Source organism: Pongo pygmaeus, chromosome 3 (assembly GCF_028885625.2).
Source record: "Pongo pygmaeus isolate AG05252 chromosome 3, NHGRI_mPonPyg2-v2.0_pri, whole genome shotgun sequence".
Taxonomy (NCBI): Eukaryota; Metazoa; Chordata; class Mammalia; order Primates; family Hominidae; genus Pongo; species Pongo pygmaeus.
Window position 1 is genome coordinate 135,464,182 of NC_072376.2, and position 17,880 is coordinate 135,482,061.

At 39.1% G+C, this 17,880-nt stretch overlaps 1 protein-coding gene across 1 annotated transcript in view; it reads left to right on the forward strand.

Moving 5' to 3' along the window:
* The window catches only part of FGF2 (fibroblast growth factor 2), a 71,079-nt gene that overhangs the window by 41,451 nt on the left and 11,748 nt on the right, over nt 1-17,880 (forward strand). The window contains exon 2 of the mRNA XM_054484990.2: nt 8,137-8,240. Coding sequence (XP_054340965.1) covers nt 8,137-8,240 — 104 coding nt within the window. The remainder of the gene's footprint in view (nt 1-8,136; nt 8,241-17,880) is intronic.

The window sequence follows — 17,880 nt, forward strand, 5'->3', positions numbered from 1 at the left end:
ACGTTTGTTACATAGGTATACATGTGCCATGCTGGTTTGCTGCACCCATTGACCCATCCTCTAAGTTCCCTCCTTTCACTCCCTACCCCACAACAGGCCCTGGTGTGTGTTGTTCCCCACTCTGTGTCCATGTGTTCTTATTGTTCAACTCCCGCTTATGAGTGAGAACATGCGGTGTTTGGTTTTCTGTTCCTGTGTTAGTTTGTTGAGGATGATGGCTTCCAGCTTCATCCATGTCCCTGCAAAGGACATGATCTCATTCCTTTTTATGGCTGCATAATATTCCACAGTGTATGTGTACCACATTTTCTTGATCCAGTCTATCATTGATGGGCATTTGGGTTGGTTCCACGTCTTTGCTATTGTGAATAGTGCTGCAGTAAACACACATGTGCCTGTATCTTTATAGTAGAATGATTCATATTCCTTTGGGTATATACCCAGTAATGGGATTGCTGGGTCAAATGGTATTTCTGGTTCTAGATCCTTGAATTGCTACACTGTCTTCAACAATGGTTGAACTGATTTACATTCCCACCAATGGTGTAAAAGTGTTTCTATTTCTCCACAGCCTTGCCAGCATCTGTTGTTTCCTGACTTTTTAATAACCTCCATTCTGACTGGTGTGAGATGGTATTTCATTGTGGTTTTGATTTGCATTTCTCTGATGATCAGTGATGTTAAGCTTTTTTTCTTATGTTTGTTGGCCACATAAATGTTGTCTTTTGAGAAGTGTCTGTTCATATCCTTTGCCCACTTTTTGATGAGGTTGTTTTTTTCTTGTAAATTTGTTTAAGTTCCTTATAAATTCTGGATATTAGACCTTCGTTAGATGGGTAGATTGCAGAAATTTTCTCCCATTCTGTAGATTGCCTATTCACTCTGCTGATAGTTTCTTTTGCTGTGCAGAAGCTCTTTAGTTTAATTAGATCCCATTTGTCAATTCTGGCTTTTGTTGCAATTGTTTTATTGAGGTCTCTGCTCTGCTCCATTGGTCTACATATCTGTTTTGGTACCAGTACCATGTTGTTTTGGTTACTGCAGCCTTGTAGTATAGTTTGAAGTCAGGTAGCGTGATGTCTCTAGCTTTGTTCTTTTTGCTTAGGATTGTCTTGGCTATATGGGGTCTTCTTTCATTCCATATGAAATTTAAAATAGTTTTTTCTAATTCTGTAAAGAATGTCAATGGTAGTTTGATGGGAATAGCATTGAATCTATAAATTACTTTGGGCAGTATGTCCATTTTCATGATAGTGATTCTTCCTATCCTTGAGGATGGAATATTTTTCCATTTGTTTGCATTCTCTCTTATTTCCTTGAGCAGTGGTTTGTAGTTCTCCTTGAAGAGGTCCTTCACATCCCTTGTTAGCTGTATTCCTAGGTATTTTATTCTCGTTGTAACGATTGTGAACGGGAGTTCATTCATGATTTGGCTCTCTGCTTGTCTATTGTTGGTGTAAAGGAATGCTTGTGATTTTTCCACATTGATTTTGTATCCCGAGACTTTGCTAAAGTTGCTTGTCAGTTTAAGGAGTTTTTGGGCAGAGACGATGGGGTTTTCTAAATATACAATCATGTCATCTGCAAACAGAGACAATTTGACTTCCTCTCTTCCTATTTGAATACCCTTTATTTCTTTCTGTTGCCTAATTTCCCTGGCCAGAATTTCCAACACTATGTTGAGTAGGAGTGGTGAGAGAGGGTATCCTTGCCGTGTGCCGGTTTTCAAAGGGAATGCTTCCAGCTTTTGCCCATTCAATATATTGGCTGTGGGTTTATCACAAATAGCTCTTATTATTTTGAGATATGTTCCATTAACACCTAGTTTATTGAGAGTTTTTAGCATGAAGGGGTGTTAAATTTTATCGAAGGCCTTTTCTGCATCTATTGAGATAATCATGTGGTTTTTGTCTTTGGTTCTGTTTATGTGATGGGTTACATTTATTGATTTGTATATGTTGAAACAGCCTTGCATCCCAGGGATGAAGTCGACTTGATCATGGCGGATAAGTTTTTTCATGTGTTGCTGAATTCTTTTTGCCAGTATTTTATTGAGGATTTTTACATCAGTGTTCATCAGGGATGTTGGCCTGAAGTTTTCTTTGTTCTGTCTCTTCTTGGTTTGGTATCAGGATGATGCTGGCCTCATAAAATGAATTAGGGAGGAGTCCCTCCTTTTCAATTGTTTGGAATAGTTTCAGAAGGAATGATACCAGCTCTTCTTTGCATTTCTGGTAGAATTCAGCTGTGAATCTGTCTGGTCCTGGGCTTTTTTTGGTTGGTAGGCTATTAATTACTGCCTCAATTTCAGAGCTTGTTATTGGTCTATTTAGGGATTCTTCTTCCTGGTTTAGCCTTGGGAGGGTGTATGTGTCCAGGACTTTATCAGCTTCTTCCAGATTTTCTAGTTTATTTGTGTAGAAGTGTTTATTGTATTCTCTGATGATAGTTTCTATTTCTGTGGGGTCAGTGGTGATCTCCCCTTTATCATTTTGTATTGTGTCTACTTGATTCTTCCCTCTTTTCTTCTTTATTAGTCTACCTAGTGGTCTAATTTGTTAATCTTTTCAAAAAACCAGCTCCTGGATTCATTGATTTCTTGTAGGGTTTTTCGTGTCTCTATCTCCTTCAGTTCTTCTATGATCTCAGTTATTTCTTGTTTTCTGCTAGCTTTTGGATTAGTTTGTTCTTCCCTCTTTAGCTCTTTTAATTGTGATGTTAGGGTGTTGATTTGAGATCTTTCAAGCTTTCGATGTGGGCATTTAGTGCTATAAATTTCCCTCTCAATACTGCTTTGGCTGTGTCTCACAGATTCTGGTACATTGTCTCTTTGTTCTCATTGTTTTCAAATAACTTCTTCATTTCTGCCGTAATTTCATTATTTACCCAGGAGTCATTCAGGAGCAGGTTGTTCAATTTCCATGTAATTGTGTGGTTTTGAGTGAGTTTCTTAATCCTGAGTTCTAATTTGATTGCACTGTGTTTTGAGAGACTGTTATGATTTCAGTTCTTTTGCATTTGCTGAGGAGTGTTATACTTCCAAATACGTGGTCGGTTTTAGAATAAGCGCCATGTGGCACTGAGAAGAATGTATATTCTATTGATTTGGGGTAGAGAGTTCTATAGACGTCTACTAGGTCCACTTGATCCAGAGCTGAGTTCAAGTCCTGAATATCCTTGTTAATTTTCTGTCTCATTGATCTAATACTGACAGTGGGGTGTTAAAGTCTCCCACTATTATTTCATAGGAGTCTAAGTCTCTCTGTAGGTCTCTAAGAGGCACACCCCCTCCACCAAGAGAGAAAGTGCTTCATTAAACTGGTCCTATTACCCGTGCCACCCAACTGGGTGAGACCCTCCAACAGGGGTTGTCAGACACCCTATACAGGAGCGATCCTACTGGCATCAGGTTGGTGCTCCTCGAGGTCAGAGGCCACAGAATAAGCAGGCACCCATCTTTACTGTTCTCCAGCCTCCTTGAGTGACATCTCCAGGTGCAGGAGCAAATCAGATAGAATAGGGCCTGAAATGAACCCTCAGCAAACTGCAGAAGCCCTCAGAAGAGGGACCTGACCATTCAAAGAAAAAAAAAAAAACTAGCAGAAAGCAACAACAACAGCATCAACAACAACAAAAAAGCCCCTACAAAAACCCCATTCAAGGGTCAGCAGCCTCAAAAACTGAAAATAGACAAACTCACAAAGATGAGAAAGAATCAACGAAAAAACGATGAAAACCCAAAAGGCCAAAGTGCCTCTGCTCCTCCAAATGATCGCAACGTCTCTCCATGAAGGGTGCAGAACTGTACAGAGGATCAGATGGACAAATTGATGGAAGCAGGCTTCAGAAGATGGGTAATAAAAAACTATGCTGAGCTAAAAGGAGCATGTTCTAAACCAATGCAAAGATGCTAAGAACCCTTATGAAAGGTTAGAGGAATTGCTAACTAGAATAACCAGTTTAGAGAGGAACATAAATGACCTGATGGAGCTGAAAAACACAGCATGGGAACTTCGTGAAGCATACACAAGTATCAACACCCAAATCAACCAAATAGAAGAAAGGATATCAGAATTTGAAGACCACCTTGCTGAAATAAGGCATGCAGACAAGACTAGAGAAGAAAGAACATGAAGGAATGAAAAAAGCCTCCAAGAAATATGGGACTTCATAAAAAGACCGAACCTGCTATCGATTGGAGTACCAGAAGGAGACAGGGAGAATAGAAACAAGCTGGAAAACACACTTCAGAATATTATCCAGGAGAACTTCCCCAACCTAGCAAGACAGGCCAACATGCAAATTCAGGAAATACAGAGAACACCACCAAGATACTCCACAAGAAGATCAACCCCAAGACACATAATCATCAGATTCTCCAAGGTTGAAATGAAGGAAAAACTGTTAAGGGCAGCCAGAGAGAAAGGCCAGGTCACCTACAAAGGGAAGCCCATCGGACTAACAGCAGACCTCTCAGCAGAAACTCTATAAGCCAGAAGAGATTGGGGGCCAATATTCAACATTGTTACAGAAAAAAATTTTCAACCCAGAATTTCATATCCAGCCACACTAACCTTCAAAAGCGAAGGAGAAATAAAATCCTTTCCAGACAAGCAGATGCTGAGGGATTTTGTCACCACCAGGCCTGCCTTACAAGAGCTCCTGAAAGGAGCACTCAATATGGAAAGGAAAAACCGGTACCAGTCACTGCAAAAAACACACCAAAATATAAAGACCAATGACACTGTGAAGAAACTGCATCAGCTAGTGTGCAAAATAACCAAATAGCAGCATGACGACAGAATCAAATTCACACATTTTGCTATTTTTCTAATTATCCTATCTGTCCTTTACCTTCTGTCTTTCCCTTTCTGCCTTCTTGGGTTAATTGAGTAGTTTTAAAATATTTCATTTTGCCCTTATAACTCAGCTGCCAAATGTTTGGGTTGGTGGGGAGTTAACCTTGCTCTTGAACTCTACTCCTGGCTTTCCACATCTTGGAAGATCTCTCTTTATCCTGCTGGTCATTGGCTTTGCATTTGGTGAAGGCTCAGTGTTTCTCAGAAGGATCACTTTCAGCCCTTTGACCTGCTCCCAGCCTTCAGTGGACTGCTGCCTTGCACTCTGCAAAGGCCCAGGGTACTTGAAGAAGATCTCTTAGCCCTTCTGTTCTGTTCCTAGCCTTTGGTGTGTGGTACTTGTGCACTGGGTGGAAGCTCTATGGGAAAGAACTGGCAGGTGGATATAGAGTTGCTCTTTGATCAGGGTTCTTCAGAATTCTAATTCCTTACATCAGCAGCTAATAAAAGTTTCTTAAAAATTCAGCTGGTTTCTTCATGGTCCCATTTTTGGCAAGTTTATTCCTCCTTCTATCAGAGATGAAGAAGCTATGCATCTCTTTTTCGGGAAGAGATCATCTGTATATCAAATTCATTTAGGAGATGAAGCAGCTATACATCTCTTTTTTGGGAAGAGATCATCTGTATATTGAATTTAGTTTGTTTAGGTTTTTTATGCATCTCAGTTCAGATAGTTTTTATAGAAAATCTATGATTTTGTGACTTCCTCAACTTCTTGTTGTACACTCTGGTTATTTTTAAAACTTGTAATTTAAAAATTATATGCCAATGGAAACACTTTTCAAGAATCTTATATTTAATGCTTATTGCTTAGTGGTTTAATGAATGACAACAGTCCCTGAGTGTGGGAATAGTTGAGGTCTACAAAAAGTTAATGAGTAAATGAATTATGTTTACTTTGGGTATTGAATCACTGGTACTGATCTGGCCATACACCAATATCCCCTAATCACCCTTATGACTAGTAATACACATTCATAAGATGGTGGACTACAGCTGGGCTAGAGTTTATTGAGTGTAAGGGACAGAAAGAAAGTATAGCGATTGATTATGCAGCCTTGCCTCATGGGCATTTGTACACCCTTATGAGTTAAAGTGAGATGCAAATGCGTTCTTCATTAAAATGGCTTATCTGAATCATTTTAGAGCTGTATACAATAATTTGCTCATACTCATTAAGTTTGGTTATGTTGATTAAAAACAAAGCTTATTTTCTGCATTTTCCAATAATATTGTAAAAAATACTTCATACCCTTCTTTGTTTGGGTTTCATGTCTTCATTACATTCCTTTTACTTCGTATTATCTTTTAAGATTTTTGTGGAAGAATTTCACTTGGGTAACTGCAGGCTTAAATGATGCAATGCTTTCTGGAATCCAGGGGTGACTGACACACAGAGGTGACTCAGACATGAAATGCTCAACAAAATTCTAAGAATGTCTTTTTTTTTAATTGTAAATTCTTAAACATTCATAAAAGTAGTGAGATTAGAATAATGAAATCCTGTGCTTCTAATGACTGTTAACACAAGTCAATCTTATTTATCCTATCTACTTTATTAAAAATTTAGTTATTTATCTATTATTTAAAATAATATATTAACTTATTTTAAAGCTAATCCCAGATACTATGTTTCATATTGCATGTCTGTTGCTGTCTTGATAGGAAAATTTTTAAAACATAAATTACTATGACATAATGATATCTAACAAAGTTAATTATTTCAGAAACTTTCAAAAGTTGCTTTTTCATGCCATTTCCCTAGCTACCTATAAACACCTGGAAATTATATTTATTTTATATTTCTAATGTTATTCAAATGATAATATGCTGATTTCTAAAATTGCATTTTTTTCTGTTGCTCTCAAGAATATCCTAAACATAACCATAGGATATAGGATGACCTATGAAAATAGGTTGGACAAACATTTATCTTGCTTATCTTATGATAAGCAGAGTTCTGAGAAGTTTGGTAATAAAGAGTTAACTTGGTTTAACTAAGATTTTCCTAAATTATTTGATGCCAGAACCTATTTTTTATGTAACATCTGTTAGCCAAAATACGTTTGAGGGAATATTGTTCTAGGCAGGAGAATGCTGCCTCTGAATAGCAAAATAATCTTTACTTCATTTTTATTTCAATTAATTAGGTAATTATTTGTCCATATTGCATTATCATCATAATTAAGTAATTTTTTTTGTTTTACTGTAATCTGCTTAGTATTGATAATGTGGTGTGACAAGTCGTCTTTCTCAGGATCTTATTTTACGAAAATCTTTCATCACACTTATTTTATGAAAATCATTTGCTGTATAAGCAAATTAAGTATAAGCATTTTGTGTTTCCACTAGATAGATATTTGCACACAAAAAAATATACATCAAAATCCCATATAGAAAGCTAAATGCATCTATAGTTCATTGAAGAAGAAGCTAGAAATAAGATGTGTAGAAGTCAAGGAAATAGGGCCGGGCGTGGTGGCTCATGCCTGTAATTCCAGCACTTTGGGAGGCCAAGGTGGGCGGATCACGAGGTCAGGAGATAGAGACCATCTGGCTAACATGGTGAAACCCCATCTCTACTAAAAATACAAAAAATTAGCTGGGCGTGGTGGTGGGCGTCTGTAGTCCCAGCTACTTGGGAGGCTGAGGCAGGAGAATGGCGTGAACCTGGGAGGCAGAGGTTGCAGTGAGCCATGATCGTGCCACTGCACTCCAACCTGGGTGACAAAGCAAGACTCTGTCTCAAAAAAAAAAAAAAAAAAAAAAAAAAGTCAAGGAAATACAGCTCAAATTATAGCAGTGAATAACTAGATTGTGTTTTATTTGTGAAGAATTGGCAAATAACTTTTAAATAGTTTCAACATAGGCAGTAGCATGGGAATTCTCCTACACTTTTATGTACCCTTAAAATATGTTCCCTTTAAAAAATGTAAACAGTTAACGGGGCAATTGAAAGCTAACTGCCCAACAAAGGAAACAATTCTCCATGTGTCCCCCTTCTCTGCTAACCTTGTGACACCTTCTCTGCTCACCCTGTGACACAGGAGTGACAAGGGACTCACAAGGCACTAGTGACCTAGTAGTTCTGCATCTCATCCTCTCCCATAGTTTAGTTGACATCTGCTCCGTCACTCACCCATACCCCCAACCTCACCGATCCTCCAAAGTGGATTAGTTGTTGCTTAGGTGTGTTTTGTCTTTATATCGCATAAATATTGTGAAGAAGGCCTTTTCCTCTGTGGTGCTACAAAGATAATTTTTTTTCCCGTTACAGTCAAACTACAACTTCAAGCAGAAGAAAGAGGAGTTGTGTCTATCAAAGGAGTGTGTGCTAACCGCTACCTTGCTATGAAGGAAGATGGAAGATTACTGGCTTCTGTAAGCATACTTTCTGTTTTCACATGTTTTTTGTTAGCTTTTATTGCTGTTAATTTACCAGCATTGTTGTTTATCAAATCTTTATAAAGGGTTTTACGTGTATCATCGTCATAGTCACCCTGTAAAATAGGGAGTATTTTATTTATTTCACAGATGCAAAAACTGATGTGCTGAGGGGGTAAGTAAAGTAAGAAAACACAGCTCATATAAAGTAGAGACTGGATTGGGCTGGAGGCATTCTTGACCTCTAAATCACTGCTTTTACTCTGCAAAACTATTAAACTATAATTTTAAAAAATTTTCCTTCTATTATGTAGTTGTTTGAAGATCATTGGGAATAGATGTATGCAATTTTGATTATTGGTTTTTAAGTTTCTTCTTTAGAATGTGACATACAAAACACTTGCAGTGTAGAACACTAGTTGAGAATGTAAGCTTTCTGCCTGGTACAGATGCCGACTCTGCCACTTATGAGCTCTGTGTTCTTGGGCAAATGATTCTGAGTTAGTTCCCTTACCTGTAAAATAGAAACAATGATCCTATCTCATTGGGATTTTATGAGAATTTAATTAGATACTACACATCAAATGCCCAGATCAGCATCTGACATGTAATAGATCCTGAAAATTGTTACTTCTTCCTCATATTACTTCTCATTTATATATATGTCAGGAGAGGGACTTTTTTTTTTCTTTTTTTTCTTTGAGATAGAGTCTCATTCCACTGCATAGACTGGCATGCAGTGGTGCAATCTCAGGTCACTGTACCCTCTGCCTTCTGGGCTCAAGCAATTCTCCTGCCTCAGCCTCCCGAGTAGCTGGGATTACAGGAATGCACCACCATGCCTGGCTAATTTTTTTGTATTTTTTAGTAGAGACAGGGTTTCGCCATGTTGGCCGGGTTAGTCTTGAACTCCTGACCTCAGGTGATCCACCTGCCTTGGCCTCCCAAAGCGCTGGGATTATAGGCATGAGCCACCGTGCCCAGCTGTGGAGAGGAACTTTTCTTTTTTACATTTTATCATAGCTCATCAGGGGTCCTAGTTCCTGGCTAGTATTCTTTCCACTAGTACAGGCTCCCTGTCAACTTCACTATTATTATTAGAAACGGGATTGCGTATCTGTTGAACATATGATGTATAAAGAATGGTGCAGGAAAATAAATATAAAAGACACAGATCTCATTCCTGTCTCCTTGAGGGAGTAGATAGGACATGTATATAAATGTTTGTGTGTGTGTGTGTGTGTTTCACAGCTCTTATACCAATGCCACTGGCCAGTTATGACATCTCTATAACCTCCCCACAGAAAGGATCTAATAGTACTAAGAAATTGTGGTATTTTGAGCTATACAAATAGTTTTTGAAATTTCTTCTGAATGAAGACCTTTGGATTTCTAAAAGCACCGAAAGAAGGCTTACAGAGAAAAAGGGTATCTAAACTATCCCAATTTCAGACTGACTATATGACAAAGATATACTTATTTTGATATTACCAGTTTATGTGATTTTTGCAGGATAAATCACAAGTTTGAGTGTAGTGGCTCTCAATTTTGGGGGGAGGTAGTTGAATAAATTTTAGAATTCACTTTAAGAATAGCCAATACTTATTAAGTGTAAGTGTGCCAGATGCTATGGTAGGCATCGGGCTTATAAAATTGAATATCACATTGTCTCTGCCCTTAATGAGTGACAATCCAGGGGAGGCAGAAGTGTAAATAAGTATTTATTATAATGTATAGGGGTTTTGATATGCTACTTCTATATTTTGCATACATGCATAGTAATATAGGAAAGGATAAGAAGTATTATGATATAGGAAGCAATATAGAAAATGAGGTGATTACATTTTTCTAGAATTGGGGGAGATGACCTATAAGTAGGATTTTAGACGTTGTAAAGAAAGGAGTTCAGCAGGCAGTCATGGGGCAGAAGAAATTGAGATGAAGATATAGATAACTCTAGGACATAGGACATGAAAAGGTGTGGATGCAAAAATCTACTTGATGTATCTCTAGAATTAGAAGTAATTAGCTAATGCTGGAATGTATAGTGCAATGGAGTAACGAGGTGGAAGGGAAGAAAGAGAAGGCTGGGGAGGTAGATAGACTGTCTGCTGAATCTGCTGAAGGGCTTTATACACCATGCTGACTATAAGCAGTGGAGAACCATGAAGAGTTTTAAGAAGAGATCTCATTAGATTTAAATTTGAGAAAGATCATCCTGGCAGAAGTGTAGAGGATGGACTTGAGGGAGCCAAGACTGGTGGAGAGAGATCAGTTAGAAGGCCACTGTAATAGTCCAAGCAAGTGATGTTCTGATCCTGGCAATAACAGTAGGTCAGAGAGGAGTGAGGAAAGTGCTAGCACTTGTGATTGATTAGATTGAGGATTGAAGACGAAAGAAAAGTCAAAGGTGGCTTTTAGGTTGCTGGTTTGGGTGAGAAGGTAGACGAGAAAGGGGAAGGAAGAAAAGAGCAAGGTTTGGGAAAAGGTAGTAAGTTTGAATTTAGACCTATTTAGTTTGATTTGCCTAAGGGAAATTCAGGTAAAGATGTTCAGTGAGTAGTTGAAATTATAGATCTGGAGCTTAGCGGAACAGTCTACATTGATTGTTAGATAGATTTGGGTATGATCAGCATATAGGTGGTAGTTAAATCAGGGGAATGTATGCCGTTTCCTACGTAAAGAATACAGCTCAAAACATTAACTACTTGGGACTTTCACTTCTTCTACTCTGTACTTGCCTTTTATTCTGCCAATCTATTGTCAACTCAAGAGGTGATGTAATAGTTTGGGAATCTACCAAACTAGCATTTTAAATATCTCCCATGACAGTGAACCAATAAGTAATTTTGGATGACTGACATTTTATTAGTGAGAGGAAGATGAGTTTCCACCCATCCTACCCCTTTCACTTTAGGATGTGACAAATCACTATGCTTCTGCAGTAGAGTTGGTTTGGCTACTGTCAGACAGTGAGGGTGGTAGATGAAAAAAAAGGAATTGCATACAACATTTGCTCCTGTTATAACTAACTATGGACAGCACTAATAAAATGGTTTTAAAGCTCCAGCCTTTTATATGTCTGTCATAATCTGGGTCAGTGAATGCCTTGAGATTAGTTGTTACCCTGTGGTGGTGTTGAGATTAGAAGATGCAGTAACCTAGTACATTAGTCCATTTTCATGCTGCTGATAAAGACATACCAAAGACTGGGCAATTTACAAAAGAGGTTTAATTGGACTTACAGTTCCACATGGCTGGGGAAGCCTCACAATCATGGCAGAAGGCAAAGAAGAGCAAGTCACATCTTAAATGGATGGCAGTAGGCAGAGAGTGCAGGGGAAGTCCTCTTTATAAAACCATCAGAGCTTGTGAGACTTACTGTCACAAGAACAGCATGGGAAAGACTTGTCCCCATGATTCAATTACCTCCCACTGGGTCCTTCCCATAACACATGGAAATTCAAGATGAAATTTAGGTGGGGACACAGCCAAACCATATCATTCCACCCCGGCCCCTCCAAAATCTCATGTCTCACATTTCAAAACCAATCATGCCTTCCCAACAGTCTCCCAAAGTCATAACTCATTTCAGCATTAACTCAAAAGTCCACAGTCCAACATCTCATCTGAGACAAGGCAAGTCCCTTCTGCCTATGAGCCTGTAAAATCAAAAGCAGGTTAGTTACTTCCCAGATACGATGTGGGTACAGGCATTGGGTTAATACAGCCATCGCAAATGGGAGAAATTGGCCCAAATGAAAGGGCTACAGGCCCTATGCAAGTCTGAAATCCAGTGAAGCAGTCAAATCTTTTTTTTTTTTTGAGACGGAGTCTCACCGTGTCACCCAGGCTGGAGTGCAGTGGCGCCATCTCGGCTCACTGCAAGCTCTGCCTCTTGGGTTCATGCCATTCTCCTGCCTCAGCCTCCCGAGTAGCTGGGACTATAGGCACCCGCCACCATGCCTGGTTAATTTTTTGCATTTTTTTAGTAGAGGCGGGGTTTCACCTTGTTAGCCAGGATGGTCTCGACCTCCCAACCTCGTGATTCACCCGCCTCGGCCTGCCAAAGTGCTGGGATTACAGGCATGAGCCACCATGCCTGGCCCGGTAGTCAAATCTTAAAGCTCCAAAATGATCTCCTTTGACTCCATGTCTCTCATCCAGGTCATGCTGATGCAAGAGCTGGGTTCCCATCATATTGAGCAGCTCTGCCCCTGTGGCTTTGCAGGGTACAGCCTCCCTCTCAGCTGCCTTCACAGACTGGCATTGAGTGTCTGTGGCTTTTCTAGGTGCATGGTGCAAGCTCTCAGTAGATCTACCATTCTGGTGTCTGGAGGATGGTGGCCCTCTTCTCACAGCTCCACTAGGTGGTGCTGCAATAGGGACTCTGTGTGGGGGCTCTGACCCCACATTTCCCTTCTGCACTGCCCTAGCAGAGGTTCTCCATGAGGGCCCCACCCCTGTGCAAACTTCTGCCTGGGCATCCAGGCATTTCCATACATCTGAAATCTAGCAGAGGTTTCTAAACCTCAATTCTTGACTTCTGTGCGCCCTCCGGCTCAACACCATGTGGAAGCTGCCAAGGCTTGGTGCTTGCACCCTCTGAAGCAACAGTCTGAGCTGTACCTTGGCCCCTTTTAGTCACAGCTGGAGCAGCTAGGAAGCAAGGAACCAAGTCCCTAGAGTGTACATAGCAGAGGGACCCTGGGCCCAGCTCATGAAACCATTTTTTCCTCGTAAACCTCTGGGCCTGTGATGGGAAGGACTGCCGCAAAGTTCTCTGACATTCCCCAGAGACATTTTCCTCATTGTCGTGGTGATTAACATCTGGCTCCCCATTACTTACACAAATTTCTGCAGCCCACTTGAATTTTTCCTCAGAAAATGGGATTTTCTTTTCTATCACATAGTCAGGCTGCAAATTTTCCAAACTTTTATGCTCTCCTTCCCTTATAAAACTGAATGCCTTAAGCAGCACCCAAATCACATTTTGAATGCTTTGCTGCTTAAACATTTCTTCCACCAGATACCCTAAATCATATCTCTCAAGTTCAAAGGTCCACAAATCTCTAGGGCAGGGGCAAAATGCCACCAGTCTCTTTGCTAAAACATAACAAGAGTCACCTTTGCTCAGTTCCCAACAAGTTCCTCATCTCCATCTGAGACCACCTCAGCCTGGATTTCATTGTCCATATCATTATCAGCATTTTGGTCAAAGGCATTCAACAAATCTCTAGGGAGTTCCAAACTTTCCCACATTTTCCTGTCATCTTCTGAGCTTTCCAACCTATTCTAACCTTTGCCTGTTAACCAGTTCCAAAGTCGCTTCCACGTTTTTGGGTATCTTTCAGCAGCACCCCATTCCTAGTACCAATTTACTGTATTAGGCCATTTTCATGCTGCTGATAAAAGACATACCCAAGACTGGGCAATTTACAAAAGAAGAGGTTTAATTGGACTTACAGTTCCACATGGTTGGGGAAGCCTCACAATCATGGCAGAAGGCAAGGAAGAGCAAGTCACATCTTAAATAGATGGCAGCAGGCAGAGAGAGAGCTTGTGCAGGGGGACTCTTCTTTATAAAACCATGAGATCTCATGAGACTTATTCACTATCATAACAACAGCACGAGAAAGACTTGTCTCCATGATTCAGTTACCTCCTACTGGGTCCCTCCCACAACACATGGGAATTCAAGATGAGATCTGGGTGGGGGCACAGCCAAACCATACAATCTAGTAATCACGGTGACTCTGTAAGATAATTGCTGGTGGAGTTTTTCATCTCCTCAGGAGCACTGGCTGAATATTCATTCATTGACAATGATAAAAAGATCCATTGTTGTTAAAAGTGATGAAAACAGAAACTGCTCTATCTTCAGGTGTATCTCTGAAACTACTGGGGTACATAAAAAGATGAGACAAGTTCAAAGAAAGTAGACCTGAAGAGAGAATTCTGACTTTTTCTCTTGGCAAATAGGTGTTAAGCTTCCTAAACTGTTGATTCTGTACCATCAGAAATGTAAAATACTCAAAATAAAATTTTCTAGTTTCATTCTTAGCTAAGCAGGAACTTGTGAGAAAGTTAGGCTTAAATGTGTTTCTATCTCTTTGGATGTATTAACTCTTTCTGACGGAACAGATTTCCACCAAGTTGGTGCAGTAAGAATTAATTTAGCAATGCTTAGAAATGTATCACAAACACTCTGTAGAGACAAAGCCATGGCTATTAAGCATAAATTAAAAATTCAGGATTTCTTAGTCTCCAGGAATGGCACGGCCAAGATCCAGTTGTACGTTTCAGCTCTCGTCATACGACCTATTCCTGCCAAGTTCACAAGTTAATCTCTAGTCTTACCATCGAATTTGTGTGGCTTGGTGTCATGCCTTTTCTGTCTCTTTCAAATTGTTCTTGGTGGGCTGTGTCAATCTTCAGACGAAAAAGTAAGCGTGCCCCACCTCAAAACCAAAGATATGGTGTTGGTGATTCAGTAAGTGGCACATTTCTGTCTGAGTCAGATCCATAGACATTAAACTGTCAACAACAGCAGTTTTTGGTATGAGTTCAGTGTTCTGACCAGTAGCCATCATCTGGGGATGCAGATGTGCCTCGTAACTTGAAGAAGCTGGGATTTATGAACTTGCACTTGCCAGAGGCATAGTCCTTCCCACTCTTCTACCTGGCGCTTTTTCAGACTACTGTGTTATGACACATCCCTGGGTTCTTCTCCATTTTACTCTGTGATTCCTGCAATGATTTCTAAAGCATTCTAGTTTCCTCCCAGAAAGAAGAGTACTGTGGATACATAAAACATTTTGGTTTTTAAGAGTTATGTTAGGTTGATTACCAATTAGAGTATGAAAAAAGACTAATTTGTATACCGTTTTTTCCCCAACACCTTCACATATTAATGGTACGCATGTTTTCAGGTTACCGATTTTGTGTTGTTTGAAAACATTTCTTAAGGGTCTTTCCTTTCCTTTTGAAGCTAGGAAATAGGAAAATTCAAAAAGTAACTATATTTAATTGCCAAAGCCTGTATTTGGAAGCTGAAGTTAAATAGTTCTTTAATGCACAACAGACTTCTTACTCCATTCCATAGCAGGATAAATTTTGTTGCTATGAGCAACAGAAGTCCAGAACAAATATTAGAATTGATGATTTAAGTGTTCACAAAATTACAGATTTTTAAGAAAATTGCATAAAGTGAAGTTAATTGTAGTTTTAAGTTTAAATCACCAAACAACCTCAATGTTAGCATTGGTATGAAAAAACTTGACTGATCTTCATCTGCCAGAAAGTTGCACATTGTTTTCTATATAATGCTATAGATCATGATATACCCTGAACAAAATATTAGTATCTCAGTAAGTATTAGAATGTAATTTGCATTGATCCACAATAGTGAAATATGAAAAAATGTATGTTCTCTGAGGATATACATGTAATTTCTGTAAAAGTAAAATACATTTTACCTATAGAATAACTTTCTTAATTGAGGGGCCTTCACAATGAGATGAAATCTATAATAAAGTAAAGTAGGGAAAATAGATATTTGAGAGCCCAATTATCCAGACTGACAATCTATACTGATGAAATTCGTGAGAAAAATACAGTAATTGAAGATGAATGTATATCCTTTTTAAGAGATAAAATACTAGACAAAATACAAAGGTTATTGCATAATGAGAATTACTGTTCTTTTATAACTCAATCTTAAAACTGTTATGCAACCTATAGATATTACAGGTTTAAGATCAAATTTAGGCCTGGCACAATGGCTCATGCCTGTAATCCCAGCACTTTGGGAGGCCAAGGCAGGTGGATCACTTGAGGTCAGGAGTTTGAGACCAGCCTGGCCAACATGGCGAAACCCCATCTCTATTAAAAATACAAAAATTAGCTGGACATGGTGATGCACACCTGTAATCACAGCAACTTGGGAGGCTGAGGCAGAAGAATTGCTTGGACCCGGGAGGTGGACATTGCAGTGAATCAAGATCACGCCACTGCACTCCAGCCTAGGCGACACAGTGAGACTCCATCTCAAAAAAATAAAAAATAAAAAGATCAAATTTAATTTTAACTTTTCACTATTTGGATGTTTCTTTTTTTTCTGAAATGGTCAACATTGATACTTACATCATGTCTGTTTTTAATTCTCAGAAGTGGTATAAGCAAAAGCACTTTTGGATTCCTATTGAGCAAGCTCCCTCAAAAGCCAAAACTGAAAAATCAATGTACTGTAAAAGAATAAACAACCCAGTAAACAGAGCATGGGGAAATGGTCATAAGGTTCAAATCTAAAATTAGGAGTGGACTAGAATTGTTAGGCCAATGCATAAGGAAGGGAGAGTGGGGGTGAGAGGAGGTGCTGGGGGGATGTGAGGAGAACTTGCTCATGTGCTTATTTCTTTCCTTATTGTGTACTAAGGCTATTAGAGATTAGGAGGGATTCTAAAGACCATCTAATCCAATCTTCTTATTTTACAGAGGAGGAAAGTGATGCCTAGAGAAGTTAAAGGACTTGATTGAAAATACAAGTTAGTTAGGGATCAAGGCGATATTGGAAGCTAGGTTTCTTGGCCCTTCAGAGATCTTCACAGATGTCAAGTTTGGATAGTCAGCTCTTGGAAAGGGTCATCTGGTCTATTTTCCTTAGGGAGTAAATAGTTCATAAAGTTAAACCATATTCTGTATTTCAGTTCCTAGTCTGGATTTTCCCCAGTCCTAGTTCTCTAGTTCTTACTTAGATTTTGTAATGTCATTGAATTGTATTTTTATTGTAAGCTATCTGAAAAAATTCCATTTGTTCATTAATTTAGCAAATATTTATTGATGACTTACTATGTGCCAAGCACTGATACAGCAGTAGACAGAATAGATGAGAATCTTCACAAACATGCTGTTGATAGTCTGGTGAAATAAAGTGATAAGTATATATGAATCATCTGTATTTGGGCATAGTAGAGCACAGGAATGCATGAGGTGCTTTTATTTTTCACATTATAGCTAAAGTTGCTGTATCTAGTGACTTGAGAAATTCTTTCTTGTGATGGTACTTGTAGCCCTAGAGTCAGTTTTTTAAAAAATATATTTTAGTTTTACAATGGTTTTAGACTTACAGAAAAGTTATAAAAACGACACAGAGAGTGTCTATATACTCCACACTGAGTTTCACTTTTATTAACATCCTACATTAGTTTGGTGCACCTGTCACAACTAATGAACCCATACTGTCCATACTTTATTCATGTTTCCTTAGTTTTTCCTAATATTCTTTTTCTGTCCCAGGATACCATATTTAGTTATCATGTCTCCTTAGTTTCCTCCAGACTGTGACAGCTTCTTAGATTTTCCTCATTTTTGATTACTTTGATAGTTTGAGGAGTACTGTTGAGGTATTTTTTAGAATGTCCTTCAACTTGCTTGATTTTTTTTTCCTTTTTTTTTTTGGACAGGGTCTTGCTCTGTCTCCCAGGCTGGACGGCAGTGGTGTGATCATAGATCACCACAACCTTGAATTATTAGGCTCAAGCGATCCTCCCACCTTGGCCTCCCAAGTAGCTGGGACTACAGGTGCATGCCACCATACTCTACGAATTTATTTTTACTTTTAGTAGAGATGAGGTCT